This window comes from Mastomys coucha, unplaced genomic scaffold, assembly GCF_008632895.1.
Source record: "Mastomys coucha isolate ucsf_1 unplaced genomic scaffold, UCSF_Mcou_1 pScaffold6, whole genome shotgun sequence".
NCBI lineage: Eukaryota > Metazoa > Chordata > Mammalia > Rodentia > Muridae > Mastomys > Mastomys coucha.
The window spans coordinates 47,260,287-47,276,447 of NW_022196912.1; the positions used below are offsets into that span (position 1 = coordinate 47,260,287).

Here is a 16,161-nt window from a genome sequence, read left to right on the forward strand (position 1 = left end):
TATATATATATATGTACATATATATACATATTATATTTATAATACACATGAAAATAATACAACTTATTTATAAGTATGAAAGATAGCATTTTTGTCTGTGGTTGACTACATAGAAGAACTTAAGTCAGACAGCCTAGAAAAAACTATGCATAATGCAATCAATGCTAATTGTGAATAAGTTCGTATTCCATTGTAATTATACATATGTGTTTTAATCAGTAGTCTGGCATGTACATAAATGTACATGTCTTGCCTCACTTCAAGACAAGGGAGCACACAGAGTCTGCTTTCTCGAATGGCCTGAACTTGGTCTCCACATGTGTTATTTGTCTGATGCTTGGTGCACAACATTTTTCCAGAGTCACATGCAAGTAAGACTATCAATAGTGAAGCGAAACCAGTAATAAAAAGCGTCATTTAAACAAAGTGCTGCCCTAGTTTATTAGTGCTATCTGGAAAAAAATGCCGCACTCACCCACTTGGGATGGACTTAACAATGCCAGCATTGTAATTCTTTTCCAAGTTGGCCCCATAGGAAATGGCAGTGGCAATTATTGTCTGAAATAAAAGAAGAGAAAAAAATTGAAAAAAAGAACCAACTCCACTGCCTTTAACAATTTCTTGCTTGTCAACCTACTTAATGCTGAATTTTCTAAACACATATTCTACTTACCACAATTACTTCTATAGGAATAGGGACTGGGATTTTGTGTTTAAATCGATCGTTTAATTCCTTAACAGCCATACAGATGACGATGGTCAGTAACCCAGCAATGAAATCGGCAATATTGGTGTCACCGATATTTTGAAAAATCTCGATTAGTGTCTGTAAAGAGAACAATGGGTGTATATGTCTTATGCTATATAAATACCTACATAAAAGCAATTCTCCCACATGAACAGTCATATCACATCACACAGTACACGTGAGTCTTATGAAAAAGAAAAATCTTAAAAATTGTCCTGGTAAGCTGTCTCAGTGGTTAAGGCTCTCAGAGCCTTAACTGAGGATATTCTGTGTTCCATCCTCAGACCCATGACTGAGAGAGAGAACTAACTCCTGAAAATTGCTCTCTGACCTCCACATCTTTGCTGTAGCACACATGAAAACATACATGTGTATACATACACACACACACATTAACATATTTAAAATTTATAAAAATGTATTGGCTAATAAAAGAACCATTAAGTATATAAAATTTCTAAAATACATGCATAAATAAATAATATAGAGCTATTTTTAAGATCATAAAAATATATTGATTAATACAGGAACATTAAGTACATGCAATTTCTAACACACACACAAAGTTACTAACTTGGAAAAGTAAAACAAAGGGTGGTTTTTACATTTTTGTGTTTGCTTATCTATATTTTAGGATAAAATGGAGAATTTTCAAAGGAAAACTGTAGACTACTATCTTTTACTTATAAAAAAATAAAAATGTATATCTTAAGGAGGTTGTCTAGGTGCTATTTTGTGCCATTTTTGTAGATAGGTGTGTTAATGAAGCCAAAGTGTGACAACCCAAAAAGTCCAATTACTTTTCTTTGGTCCCAGCCAGCATCCTAAGTAATGTTCTTTCCCCAACCTGAATGATATAGGAAACAACAGTAAAAACCTCCAAAAAAATATGGAGGTTTCATATGGAAATCCAGATGGCACTGATCAATTCTTTATGGCAAATGAAAACCACAGGATAGATACATAGGTCAAGTATATATTGTTTAGAAGTTAGCTTAACACCAAAAGCTATTTTCTCCAAGTGGGCAGATTAATAAGCTCAAGGAAAACTCATTTTGTTTTGTAAACTCGAGGCCTCTGGGACATCAGAGTCTTCTTCAAAGGAATCAGTAAGGGAGAATCCTGGGCAGAAACTAGCATCTTCATTCTGTTGCGGTCTCTTAGATAAGTCATGTCTCAAGGAGGCATTCCTTAAAGGCAGAGTTACAAATGTTTGGCAACTACCATGTGGGTGCTGGGAAACCAACCCAGGTCTTCTGCAATAACAAGTGCTCTTAACTGCTGAGCCACCTCACCAGTCCCTAGGAATTAATTTTAACATATTCAAGGCCACACAAGCAGAAAGTAGTAGAACCAAGGCTCTAACTCCAGTCTGTTCATATTCAAATACTATGACCTTTAGCCACAGTCTATTTAGCCTCTTATCTATTCTGCTAGCCTCCTACCTGTCTTGCAGTGAGCACTGGGTAACATTTGCTGAAAGATGGAGCCATTGATGAAGTAATGTGGGATTACGGAAGTGACGAGGGGAACATTTCTGGTGACCCCGCCCTTTTATATCCATGTATATTGTTTTCAGGTGCTACTTTTTTTTTTTTAATCTTTCAGCATAAGTTGGCTTTAAACTCACCATGTAGATGGAGATAACTCAGAACTTCTGATCTTTCTGCCTTCACCTCTCCAGTGATCACTGATGGGAATTAGCCTAGGGCCTCATGTGTGTTTGGCAAGCACTCTACCAACTGAACTACATCCCCAGCTCCTGTTTTTTTTTTTTTAATACACTTTTGCATGACTTCATTCCCCCAAGCCAGAGTGACATCATGTTACTATTATCGCCGTGTCCCAGGCATCCGTAACATACTTTATATAGAGTATATACTTAGATCTAAGAACTTTAAATCCACTTTGGATGATCTAGATTCTTCTTTTGCATCTCTTTTGCACACTGAATCAGCTTTGAATCTAATGTTCCTTTTCATTTATAATTGCTGAGACATTTACATTATATATTTTATGGATGCTCATAATTAGAAAGAGCTTGAGAGGCACATCTCCAATAGTTTCATTTGAGAAGCAAGAATGAAAAAGAAAGGCTTGAAATAATAATTTTATACTAATAACTTTTCTGGAGCTTGCTTCATGCCCTCTTCCCCTGAGCCGATTATCCAACTTCTCTCTTCTGACAATCCAGTGAGGAAGATGCTATTTGCAACCCTATTCTACAGAGAAGGAAACCCGAGGCATGCTGACTTATTCCTAAGACTAGTAAGTAGCAAAGTCAAAATTTGAATCCAGACCTCCTCAGTTTCAAACCTGAGCTTTCAGCCAGTTTCCAATGTGATCTGTCTAGGGGTCACTTAACCTCCCAGAGGCAATGTCAGACCAGAATACAAGCCTATTACATCTCAGCCCTGTCTTGGTTTGTTATGCCACCTCAGATCTCCTAATCTTCTCCATAGCATCTGGGAAAGCTTTGGAGCAGTTGAAAAATGGTTTGCAAAATGTCAGTCATCCCGCTTGCTTCCCTCAGAGAAGTGTGTTTCGGTGGCTGAGTGTACAGAAAACAGATTCTCCAGGTTCAAGATGGAGAATGAGGGAACCGCGATGTTTCCGGAGTGATACACAGCACTTACGTAGATAATGGAGAGGACGCCGTTGTAGTTTTTGGTTGAGACATTGAGCACGATCTTTAGCTGTGAGACCAGCACTTGGAAGGCAGCAGCGGTCGTGAATCCGCCAACCAAAGGATCTGCCAAGTACCTCACTATGAATCCAATCTGCAAACCTCCAAACACCAGCTAGAGTAAGAAAGGAAAAGTTACACATTTGCCTGAGAGAAGGGCCAGCTCTGCAAATAGTAACAAGGGAAGCTTTGTAACAGTGAAAACACTGGTAGGCTGCCTGTGGGACAAAATCACTTGTAAGAAACAAGTGAGAATTTCCAGCCTCCGGCTTTAGACTCGAAAAACCAAAACCAACCAACCAACCAAACAAACAAACAAACAACTCAGAATCCATATGCAATGTAAAATTCGAGTATTCAAGTATTTCCACCTGTGTACTATGAAAAGCAAAAATCATGTCACTTCTTTCTATGACTTCCAGGCCACCTGGCTGAGCGCTTTTGGACACTTTCTTTTCCGTTCAGGTTTCCTGTACCTGTTCTATGACCACCCTGAGTTAAATCACTTGTTTCTGTCTGCTTCCTTTTCTCTTCCTTTGGTGACAAGTGATTCTGGTTTTTGTTTGTTTTTTAACTTTTTAAGGTTTCAAATCCATTTTAGCATCTGACCTAAAACAATGTTATTTAGAATACATATATATATATATACATATATATACATATACATGTATATTAGTTCAAGTAGATTGTTTTACCGTTACATGCATCTTTGAGTCTCCATATTTCAAAGCTAATTATTTCAATAAGAATGACATTCATCTGTGTTTACATGTATGTCTATTACCTGTATGATTCCAACTAGAAGAGTGAGGGTGCTTGCAAGCAACACTCGAGTTGCATCTCTGGTTCCGGTGTCTAAAGTGGTGGAGTTCAATGCACTTCCATTACCGCTGGGCACAAGAAAGAGGTCATCCGGAGCCTTGCTCAGAACAACAGATCCCACCATTAAACTGACCACAGGGAAAGGGCCTGGGGAAAAAGACTCTGTCAACTCAGCAGTATCGAATCACAGATATTTAGACTCAACACATCTGTGTACAATTAGAAAGGCATGTGATGGTTAGCTGTCACTAAGAAGTACTGTTTAAAGAGGCTGAGAAGTAGCTGTCTCAAGGCATCTCCTGACTCAGAGAAGACACGGGTGACTTGTAAATGGGTGATACTTAGGCAGAGTTCAGCGTGCTTCATGGGTTCACGGCAAGGTCTACCGGCACCTGTGTGGGATCCTTAGGGCACAGGCATGAGCATTATCAGGAAAGGGTTGCTGGCAGAGACACGTGCAAACAGAATCCTTACTTGTTCAAATTTAATATTTATCCGCTATGATCTCATCTCTTAAAGTGTCCAAAATCCTGATCTCTGGACACAAGTACCTCCATCAATATCAACAGTGTCCAAACTGACAAAGGATTGAAATACATATTCTTTCTTTTAATCATATGCCAGTTAATAAAATCCCATTTAAAAAAAATATTTATTTATGTATGTCTGAGTGCTCTACCTTCATGTACATCTGCATGCCGGAAGAGGGCATCAGATCCCATTACAGATGATTGTGAGCCACCAAATGGTTGCTGGGAATTGAACTCAGGACCTCTGAAAGAGCAGCCAATGCTCTTAAGCACTGAGCCATCTCTCCAGCTACAGTCTTATTTTTTTTTAAAGAAGTTCTTATTTATTCTATTTACTACCTATATTTTCCCCGTGATGATGATGATGATCCTACCCTTTGATTATAAAAGGCTTTATAGTTGAGAACCCTTAATACCCAAACCTACTAACCAGGAGAATGTCAGAGGCAAACACACTTGTCTCTTACTGACTGGTTCTCTAAGGAGAAGAAGTTGATTCAGTCAATAAGCCTCTCCTGACCTGCTTCTGCAGACAAGTCAGAAGCTAAGTACCACAAGAGACAGGACCATGCACAGGGCGTGCCATAGATTAGAGGGCATGACTACATTTGCCTTAAGAAGATTATCGAGGCACCACATCTCACCAGCACATTCATCTTCATTGCTGATGTCAAAGTCACACAGAATCATATCAAAACATTTATTTTCTGCAACAGTCCAGGAAAAAAAAAAAAAAAACCTACCTTGAATGTTAGGGATGAAAGGAAAACCCATTCTAACCATGCCAAGAAGGAATGAGAAGCTTTTTTTCTTTTTTCTAAATTGTCTTGCAGGATTTTGCTAGCCTTTCAATATTATCTTATTGAAATAAGTATGTTCTTGGGGCTGGAGAGATTGCTCAGCAGGTAAGAGCACCGATTGCTCTTCGAAAGGTCCTGAGTTCAAATCCCAGCAACCACATAGTGGCTCACAACCATTTGTAATGAGATCTGACGCCCTCTTCTGGACTGTCTGAAGACAGCTACAGTGTATTTACATATAATAATAAATAAATCTTTTTTTAAAAAAAGTAAGTATGTTCTTTAATGAAATAGCAAATCAGTATTTAATAATTCACTAATAATTCACTAAATTCACCATAATTCACTAAATACAAAATTAATCGAGTGACATAAGTGCATTTAGACCCTGTAAAGATCTTTCCCTCTGTCATATGTTGGAGGAGAACGCTTTTAAATAGAGTCCATTTTTTTATTACATTTAAAATTTTTAAACTGTGATAAAATTCAAAAGTATGTTTTAATTTCCAGCCTTTCAATTTCATCTTCATTAAAGCACAGCCCCCATATATAGCTAACATTGCCAACTAATAAAGAAAGTGGGCAAGTCACTGAAGTTAGGGGTCCTCTGAACTCATTGACAAAGGTCTAAAGGCACTGTATACATAACATAGCAGAAACAATTTACAAATAAAGTACCACTGTAAAATATGCTTGTAATTACCAACTGAGATGTGTCTTGACGTTCCAAAGACAAAGTACGTCAGGATCGGGAAAAAGGCAGAGTAGAGACCATATTGAACAGGCACTGCAGCCAGCAGAGCGTAAGCCATTCCTAAGGTACAACCAACACAATAAAAGTCACAAACAACAACAACAACGTCACAGTATGTTTGCACCACACAGAGAAAGGCTTTTTCAAAGACATACTCAGTTTATGGATTCAAAGCATCAGCCTGTCCCGAGTGTTCTTCTTACGCTGCGTACAGAGCTTGGTTATGCTAGGATCCGGACTCTCACTCCGCTGGGATGGTGGGTGTCTCTACACTCATGCCCTGCTCAAGTGAACCTGCTCAAATGCTCCACCACTCAGTTATCCAGTCACTAGCTGGTGACATCAGATGGAAAATAATCAAATCATTTCCTGTAGAATTTGGTTAGCCCAGTACAAAAGCCCAGACCAGCTTATGTGGGTAGTTCTGTTTGAACCCTCTGTGCTCGGAAGGAGGTAGGCATCATCGCACTGTCCCCTTCCTCCATGAAAATCAGATGTCAGATAGAAAGCAAGACAGCTCTACCCTGATAAGGAAAGCGGACCCACTAGGGGGTGATGCCAGGCATTCTCTTGGGCCATGAGTCTCAGGCTATGTAGAAAACATCAGTGGACATGGGAGTTGGAAAAGGATAATCACATATTCTTTCCCTTAGTTTACTACTCCGTCAGACAACATTCATTATTTCTGTATTTCACACTTCAGGAGTGAAAGTTCAGACCTTTGACTCAAGTCATTAATGAAGAATCATTTGTAATGATTTTTAAATGATCTTTACAGGGTCTAAATGCACTTATGTCACTTATTAATGACCTAAATGACCCAACCCATTTGTACTTAAGCTTATTTACTGAATGAACATCTTCTAATAAAGAAACAGCTAAATTATACTTTAAACATGGTAATTCTACATTGCAGAGGGATTTGGGAGAGGCAGGGCGTATGAAATTCAAAGGAAGGGAACTGACATAATATAGAAACACTTTTCCTTAACATAACCAAATGTAAAGTCCAATTTTAAAAAACTGTCACATTTTAATTTATTTTGTGTGCACAGGTGTATGTGTTGTGGAAGTGGTGGGGAAGTAGGTGTGTGTGCCGCAGCGTGTATGTGAAGCCGAGAGAACTTTAGAGAGTTCTCTCTACAATGTGTGTCTCAGGTCCTTGTATCATTGATCGTTTATTTTTTGAAAAATTTGTATGCATGTATGGCTGTGTGGTATACAAGTGTGCATGTGTCCAGGACTCTAGTGACTAAGGCAGACAACAGGAGTCCTGCTCTGTAGCTCTCTATTTCATTCCTTTAAGACATCATCTCTCACTGAACCTGGCTGCCAGCAAGTCTCTGCAGTTTTCCTGTCTCTGCCCCTTCACTGTGCTGGTGTTAAAAGCAAATGACCACGCACCCTGCTTGTTACATGGATATTGGGGATTTGAACTCCAGATCTTCATGCTTGGGCAGAAAATGCTCTTAACTGCTCAGCTGTCTCTCCAACCCACTTCTTTAATATTCTAGTTACTAAAAGGAAGTAAGAATAATAAGCTGGCCCAGGAACACAGAACAGAAAGAGAGCAGATCCACACAGAAAATACCAGAAAGGGAGCAGAGAGGAAGAAGGCCCAGACTACACTACCTGTTTCCTATAGACAGTTTTCAAGTTCTCAAAGGAAGAGGTCCCTGCACAAGGTGCTGTATATCTTCTTCATTCTTCATCTTTGCCCCTCCTCCTACACTTCTTAATATGCCTGGGACACAGGGATGTTTTCAGTTTTCATACACAGTATCTATTTAGGGGTAATTTTTAGTCATGTACGACTGGTTATCTTTATTGCAAAGGAACCTGGGGCAACATTTTTTGAAATAATACAGTCTCTAAAGAAACAGACTATTGATTGAAAGTGTGAACTTCATGCTGGCGCATAGACTGGATAGGATGGCCGAATGAATGCTAAATTGAAACCATCTGAAAGGAAAGGCCTTCCACCATGTCAGGATTCAGCAGGACAATCTCTGAATCTAGATTTCTCAGTGTCAGAAACTATGAGAAACAAATTCCTTTGTGTATTAAGTAGATCAATAAATGTCAAAGATAAAACCAGACAGGAAACTACCCATAGCTATGAATAAAGATACCAATAAGAGGGCTTGTGGGTCTTTTGTGGCTTAATGGGAGTTTTGTTGTTATTGTTTGTTTTTATTTTTTAATACTAGAAATCAAAAGACCCCACTACCCTGGGCAAACCTCAGATGCCTCTCCCCCAGCATTTTCAGGGCCCAGCTGGTAAGCAAGTCATATAGACTCTGCTCTCTCTGCAGCTGGAGGCCTGGAACCCCTACCCTCAGTCCCCAGGCCCACCCTCTCTGGAATCCTTACGGGATATCGCTTTATCTTCATTAGACTTCTACTATGAACCAACTACTCTGCCCACCCCTGTAACATCTGCCCTCACTTCTATCCTGGGTCGTCAGTTCAGTCCATTCACATATGTTCCCTTGCCTTCTCCCTACCTCCTTCCTTTTACCTGGGAAACGACCCCTAAACCTTCATACGCTCCAGATCAGCCTTCAAGTGAGTATACAATTTAGACATTGCACCAAGTCTAAGGAGTGCTCAAAAAATCCCTGATCCCCAGACCCAAGCAGGCACTGCACTCTGCCCAGCCAGCAAGGTGCAGTTCCTTGGCAAGTGTGCCCTTCCTCTTTCCACTCTATCGCAGAGCTCTTCCACATTCTTGAGACTTCCCTTCCTGAAGTCCCTCTGCCACCCCTTAGACAGATCTCGTGTGCCAGGCAACTCTTGACAACTCAGTAATGCGCTCTAGTAGCTCCTGAATCAAACAGACAAGCAAACAAACAAGCTAAGCCTTCTTGCTTCCTGCCACCTTCATCCTGTGTGTCTTTCCAATTCGCAGTGCAACCTCTTAAAGGCAGTAAGTGCTCTCACCATTGTCTCCCAGCCCTTCAGTGTTTCCTCGACCCTGCCCCCCCATCCCTCTGGCTAGGCTTCTGATCCCACGTTCCTCTGGTTATCCTTTTTTCCCCTTCAGCTTTGTGAGGCAAACTTCCTCAAGTTCTTCATTGCCCTTTCCTCTTTCCTCTCAGCCTTCGCTTTCCCATTCTCCCTGGTGACAGCAGGCATCCCCGTTCTTTTCTGTTACTGTATGTATTTATTCTTACGATCTACTGCTGATGTCTTGCAATGCTCAGTGAGAGGTCTGTCACTGAGCTACATCCCCAGCCCTTGTCTTTTTGACTCAAGAGTTGTGCTACATAGAGTAGCTTGACCTGCGGTTGTAATCATCCTCCTCTTGTAGAGTGTGCTTAGACAAGAAGTAGCTACTTCCACACCCAGCTCTGGACCCTTAACCAGTTCCAATGTGGTCCTTTCTTGAGGTTTTCTCTTGTCTAGCCTAGACCTCTCCTCTGACTTTACCCTAATGTCAGTTTCAGCTTTTTCTTTTTTCTTTTTCTTTCTTTTTTTTTTTTCTGGAACAAGCAATTGCTATCTCACAGAATCTCAATCCAGCACGTCCCAAGGAACATCTTCATTCTCTGCCCCACACTTGCTCCGCAGCCAGTCTTTGCCATTTTAATAATGACAGTCACCTCCTCAATTTGCTTACACCAACACCTTAGAGCCTTCTGAGTTTCATCTGCACTTACCAGTACATAATGGGGATTGTTGCTGCAGAATCTATATTTCATAGCTTGCAGCACTCTCTAAGTCCTGCTTGATCCAGCTCAAGGTGAGAAACCTATCCTGGGGCTGAAGCAGTGAGATACCCTGGGGACATTATGTAGTCAGGCTCCTGAGAGTGTCTCCTTGTTTCACTCAAACCCAGGTCTTGTCTGGTCTTACCGCAGATCTCACACTATTGCGCCACACCAGAATTCTCCTACACCTCCCTCTTTGTCCTCAGGGACTTTGCATCTTTCCCTGATGGTTGTCTTCCTGCTATCTCATGCCTCCTACTCATCCCTTGGGCTCTGTCTAAATCTCTCCTCTTGGGTTAGACCTTCTGTAATCATAGTATTTAAAATAGACCTATCTTCCCATGCTACAGCCCCACATCTACCTCTGGACTTGGGCTCCACAAGGTCTAAGCCTGTTAGTGATAGCTGAAGACCTGGAATACAGAATTGGGCCATAAAAGTTTATTATGTGCATGAGTGATAAGCATGTGTGTGTGAGAGAGCCAAACTAACCCCCCAGACACTCACCTAGCAAAGATAACCTTGTAGCTTTATTTCTGAAAAACAATCTACCTACAACATGAGGAACTAAGCTGGGTGGTGGTGGCTCAAGACTTTAATCTCAGCACCCAGGAGGCAGAGCCAGGAGGATCTACAAAGCTAGTTCCAGGACAGCCAGTGATACACAGAGAAACCCTGTCTCAAGAAACCAAAAAGAAAAGGGGTTGGAGTGGGGAGGAACTACAGTGCACAAGTTATGAATCATTGAATCCCAAAGCTACTACTCACCCACTAGAAGATCCAGGGCAAGAATTTCTTCTTTGTTAAGGTAGTGATAGTCCCTATTTTACAGAGTTTGCATAAGAATGAAATGAAGTGTATCTGATTCATATTAAGCAACATTTATTTCTTTTCCTCCAACTAGGGGGTTAAATCTAGAATCCTATGCATGGCAGTCAAGCATTTTACCATTGGGTTCCATTCCCCAATGGTAAAGTAGATCTTTATAACACACATGTCCATGACAACTGAGAATGCCCTAAAAAAATCACACTTCTCATGTATAGAAATGATTTGTCAGGAATGAATAAATGAAATTCAGTCCTTTTCATTAAATATTGATTGAACTACCTACTCTCTGCTGGTTTCTGTGCTAAATAGCCATGGGATGGAGAAAGCTCCTGTCCCCTAGGAACTCCAGGGTGCTGCTATTTTACAGCATTTATTTATTTATTTATTTATTTATTTATTTATTTATTTATTTATTTTGAGACAGGGTTTCTCTGTGTAGACCAAGCTGACTTCAAACTCAGAGATCCACCTGCTCTGCTTCCCAAGGGCTGGGATCAAGGTGTGCCTCTCCATCTCCAAGTCACTTTTCAGAGTTTAGAGCACAGTACAGAACATACTCCACCCTTCACCTTTGGGATCTAGGGCACACCAGGTCCAACCAAGGCTCCATGTTGGGCCTGCAGAGCCTCCTCCTTCTCTGTGGGAATGCCCTACCTGCTCTGAGTAACCTGAAGAACTCTGCAGCCAGATGTAATGCACAATATTGCCTAACCTCTATTACAAGCATTTAAATGAATTGATTTTCAAGCTCTCTCTCCACATTCCCATACCCTGCATCACTTCCCACTGCTTGGCCACTCAGATATCACCTTCAGAATTCAGCTTTGACCACTCTACTTCCAGGAAGCCATCCCCAGTCCCATAAGAGTGCATAACACACCTCATTACACTGTCCTCGTAGAGGATATTTCTCTCGCCACAGCTTTAATACACTGAACTATGAGCATTCATTTCTCCAAGGGGCTATGACTTCCTTCAATACATGTAAGTCCTGATAGTTTACCTAGTGTCTGCAACACACTAGTTAGCCTGTAAATTATACCAGATAAATGAGTGCTCTTGTCATAATTTGGAAGCTTTGTGGAATCCAGTGTGTGGCCCTGGATATTTCCTCTCTATCCTTTAAAGTACATTCACAAATATCCTGCTGAATGCTGGTTGGCTAAAGCAAGATGCTGAGAGCATTCACCAGTACCTCCTTCAGTGGAAATCCTCCCACCCTCTGTGTGAAGCCTCCTCCACACCCCAGCTTCACTGCCTCTCTGCAGAGATGAGGTGAAGCTACCAAACAGCTGATTCACATGACAAGAATTTGGAGTCTTACACCAGTGGGGGTTGGACAATGAATGTAGCTGACTGGTTCCTGCTCACACTCCAGAATTAAATTCTATTGAAAAAGGGAAATCAGCAATTCAGCAAAAAATAAAATAAAATAAAAAATAAAATAAAAATGTAAATATGATAGTAATAAACGAGAGCATAATGAAAAAAAAAGTATGTTCACACTGTAGATCAAGATCCGTGTGAGGAATGTAAATAAAGTAATTTAAGGAGCCAGAAAGAATTGGATTTTAAAAACCTTCAGAACAGAATACAAAACGTCAGAGCATATTATTGGTCATGAGAAATATTGCTTTACAAAACTTTAGCTATGTGTGTCCATATCACAATGCAATGCATAGCGCATATCATGATGCAATGCATATTTCTTACTGTGTATTGTGGTCAGTAACTTTGGGACGCTCCAGCTTGGGACTGTAACCTGGAGCCACACAGCCAGGGAAAGAACAATGTTTCCCAAGAAGATATCTTTATGGAAGAGGAGGAGACAGGTGACTCTGTTTACTAAGGTACCCTAGCTGAAGTCCTTGAGAGAGTGAGGAGTAGGTGAGTCATGAACCCCTGTGTGAGACAGTAACGTATGATCACTGGAGACCTACCCGTCAGCATCTTACCTTGCAGGGTACCCACTAGCCCGGTGCTAACTCCAGAGATGATGTCACTGAGGAGCCATTCCTTGACTCGGTATTTTGGGAGCCAGTCCAGAATGGGCAGCAGAGCCTTCAGCACACCAAAGGCTCTCTTTCTTGAGCAACTGTCAAAAAGCAGGAAAATAGGGTGTCTGATCTAGTTTTCACCATAACCAGTTGTAAATCACAAAGTCATCAACCAAATTCTACTGTTTTTTTTTTATAACTAGTTAGAAAAATAATGAGTTCCATGAGGAAAATACTGACACTGAAGTGTTTGCCATGTTTTTGCCAAGAATTGTAACTATCCTTTTAAATTTGCTGTTCTAGGAAACACAGGATTAAGTGTCTCCTCCCCTCATCCACCTTTTTAATCCTCTGAGAAAATATCCCTACACAAGAACTCATTTTCTGACCCAGCCAGAAAATGATCAGTGTGGAGTCTCTGTGTGAGATTAATTTTTAGGCTCCTAAAGCTGGCATTGCCTTCTATAAAGAAAAACAAACACAGGACTATTTTGGCAATACAAGCTTAGAGCCACTTTTTAACCAAACTTCTAGTGTGATGAATTTATACTTTGTACCTTGTTACTTAGGAATTTTAAGTGTAACAAACTATAGATAAAAATAAAAATACCAATAGAGCTTCCACTTTTTAAAGATATTTTTAAACATTATATTTATAAAATAATTGCAAGCCGGGCAGTGGTGGCACAGGCCTTTAATCCCAGCACTTGGGAGGCAGAGACAAGAGGATTTCTGAGTTCGAGGCCAGCCTGGTCTACAGAGTGAGTTTCAGGACAGCCAGGGCTATACAGAGAAACCCTGTCTCGAAAAACCAAAAAAAAAAAAAAAAAAAAAAAATTGCAAAGTTTAGTAGGTAAACCCAAGTTTGATATTAAGGGATTATTTTATGTGGATAACAAGGCATAGTTATATATTTTAAGTCCTTGTAGATATATACACATCATCCATATATATATGGAGAGAAAGAGACAGTCAGAGAGGGGGGAGGGCGAGGGCAAGGGAGAGGGAGGGAGATGAAGAAGGAGAGAGAGAGAAAGAGAGAGAGAGAGAGAGAGAGAGAGAGAGAGAGAGAGAGAGAGAGAGAGGGGAGAGGTCCTCATCTGCCATGTAGTTTTGTGGATTCAACCAGTTGCAGATAAAAAAATATGAAAAATGTAGTGAACATATGTAGGGTCCCCCACTCTTGTTTCCTAAACTTTACAGTGTGACAGTGGCTAAGAGCACAGTTAGATGGCACTAGTATTATAAATAAGATAAAGATAGCTAAAACTATGCAGGAGGAGGTATGAGTTATATGTAAACATTCACCTATTACATATAAGGGACTTGGAAATTTGAAGGTTTTGCTATTGGGGAAGGGGTCCTAAAACCAATCCTCTATAGACACTAAGGCTAACAGTAACAGACTAAATATCCAATATATGGGATTTATAAAATCATACTAGAGAACTGGGAAGTGGTTGTATAAAATTCTCAAAAAAGGTAAAAAAGAAAATACCTTTAAAAAGAAAATTTCCCTCGAACAAAATACATTTACATGCATGTAATAAAATCTCAAAGAATTGTGGGTGGTGGTGGTGGTGCACGCCTTTAGTCCCAGCACTCAGGAGGTAAAAGTGTTTTTATAAGAAGAAAATCTTGCGATTAGCTGAGTGTCTGCCACGTTTTTTTAAAGTTTCTGGTGTCTGCTTCTGGGGCTCCTTGGGGTTTGAGGACGTCATGGTTATTATGCCTGGGGATCCCACTACCTCCTGAAGCACTCCTAGCTTTAATCCCAGGTCTCTCTGAAAGTGATCCTGGCCTTGGTGTGGTCAGAGTAGTCAGGCATCTGTTAGATGATCCCCTTTCCTAGCGTTTTTCCGGAGCGTCACAAGAAGGAAGCAGAGCCACTGGACCCCAAGGTACACTCCAGGTTTCATTAGAACGGGGCGTGGTGGGGAGAGGGACAGGGACAGGGACAGAGACAGAGAGAGACACAGAGAGAGACAGGACTGAGACACACACAGAGACAGAGAGACACAGAGACAAAGACACACACACACAGAGACAGACAGAGAGACAGAGGCAGAGACAGGGAGTAGTGACCGGACTCGAACTTCTCCACTAAGTTTCTCCAGGCAAAGCTTCAGTAATTCCAGCCCCAGATTACTGCAGCCACCTCTGTCCGGGATCCGCACCAGAAGCGCGAGCGCGGGTGAGCACACCGCACCCGGCGACCGGGCGCGCTCCTTCCCGGGACGGGTGGCCCGGGTACCTGCCAGCTGCCCGCCGTACCTGCAGCTCCGCGCCAGACTGTCCCGCAGCGTCCTGCGCTCCGGCAGGCGCCGCTCGCGCTGCTGCTGGAAGGCGAGCTCGCTGTACACCGGCCGCGACACCGCGTAGCTGCAGCTGTACTCGGCGAGCTGCGGCGGCTCCGACCTGCCGCCCCGCGCTGCCATGGCCTGCGAAACCGAGGACCGCCGGCCTGGAGGGGACGCGATGAGGGAAGACACTCGGAAGAAACGAGGAGCGAGCAAACGGCCTGCAGCGGGCACCCGGGCGCAGCCTCGGGTGGCACCTGTGGCAGCGGCTTCGGAAAGCTGGTCCGAGTCCTGCAGTCCTCGGCACTGGTAACAAACTGTCCCTGCGGTCGGCCACCTGCAGGACGGCACCCGAGGACTGCAGCGTCTCCCGCACCAGATACCCGGGAATCCCCTGTGTCCCGGGAGTGAACCTCACTTTGAGGACTTGGGTGTTGGACTGGGTGGCCTCCCTGGGCAAGTCAGGGCGCTGTCCGCGTCCTGAAATCTCCCCGGGACCGGACTGGGGCCCGTGCGACAGGGAAAGGGTCGGGTACTCCCGGATCGGAGACGCAGCTCCACGCACACTCTGGGCTGCAGCAGGGCAGTCCCATTTAAGAACAGGTGCGAGTTTCCCTGACCCCTAGCTTCCTTCCTCTTGTCTCGCCTTTTCTGGTGTCTGTCCTGCCCTCCCCGCCGGCGGCGCCTGACCAGTCCCATCTCTAGAGTCACGACAGGGAAAAGGGCGGGGTGCAGCCCGACTGCATCTTCTCTGATGAACTCACCTGTTTGGGCTCCGGAGTTCTGCCTGACCAGAATGCCCTTGGGACAGTTTTCTTGCTGCCTTTATAGCGCTCACCCAAAGCGGTGGGACGTTTTATTTATGGAGCAACAGAGACACCTTGGTGGAAGGGAAGGACACAGGATCTTTCCCCACGACTCTTAGCAGAAAAAAAAAAAAAAAAAAAAAAATCCTACCCCTCCTGTTTTCTTTCCCTTTC

General features: G+C 42.4%; 1 protein-coding gene and 1 long non-coding RNA gene across 2 annotated transcripts in view; one reads left to right on the forward strand and one right to left on the reverse strand.

The window, feature by feature from the left end:
- Slc26a4 (solute carrier family 26 member 4) overlaps window positions 1-15,424 on the reverse strand; it is a 39,207-nt gene extending 23,783 nt beyond the window's left edge. The window contains exons 1-7 of the mRNA XM_031355790.1: window positions 15,156-15,424; window positions 12,840-12,979; window positions 6,290-6,400; window positions 4,219-4,403; window positions 3,385-3,549; window positions 674-826; window positions 476-558 (exon numbers count right to left, since the gene is read on the reverse strand). Coding sequence (XP_031211650.1) covers window positions 476-558; window positions 674-826; window positions 3,385-3,549; window positions 4,219-4,403; window positions 6,290-6,400; window positions 12,840-12,979; window positions 15,156-15,319 — 1,001 coding nt within the window. The 5' untranslated portion in view covers window positions 15,320-15,424. The remainder of the gene's footprint in view (window positions 1-475; window positions 559-673; window positions 827-3,384; window positions 3,550-4,218; window positions 4,404-6,289; window positions 6,401-12,839; window positions 12,980-15,155) is intronic.
- The window catches only part of LOC116079769, an 83,508-nt gene that overhangs the window by 46,353 nt on the left and 20,994 nt on the right, over window positions 1-16,161 (forward strand). The window lies entirely within an intron of this gene.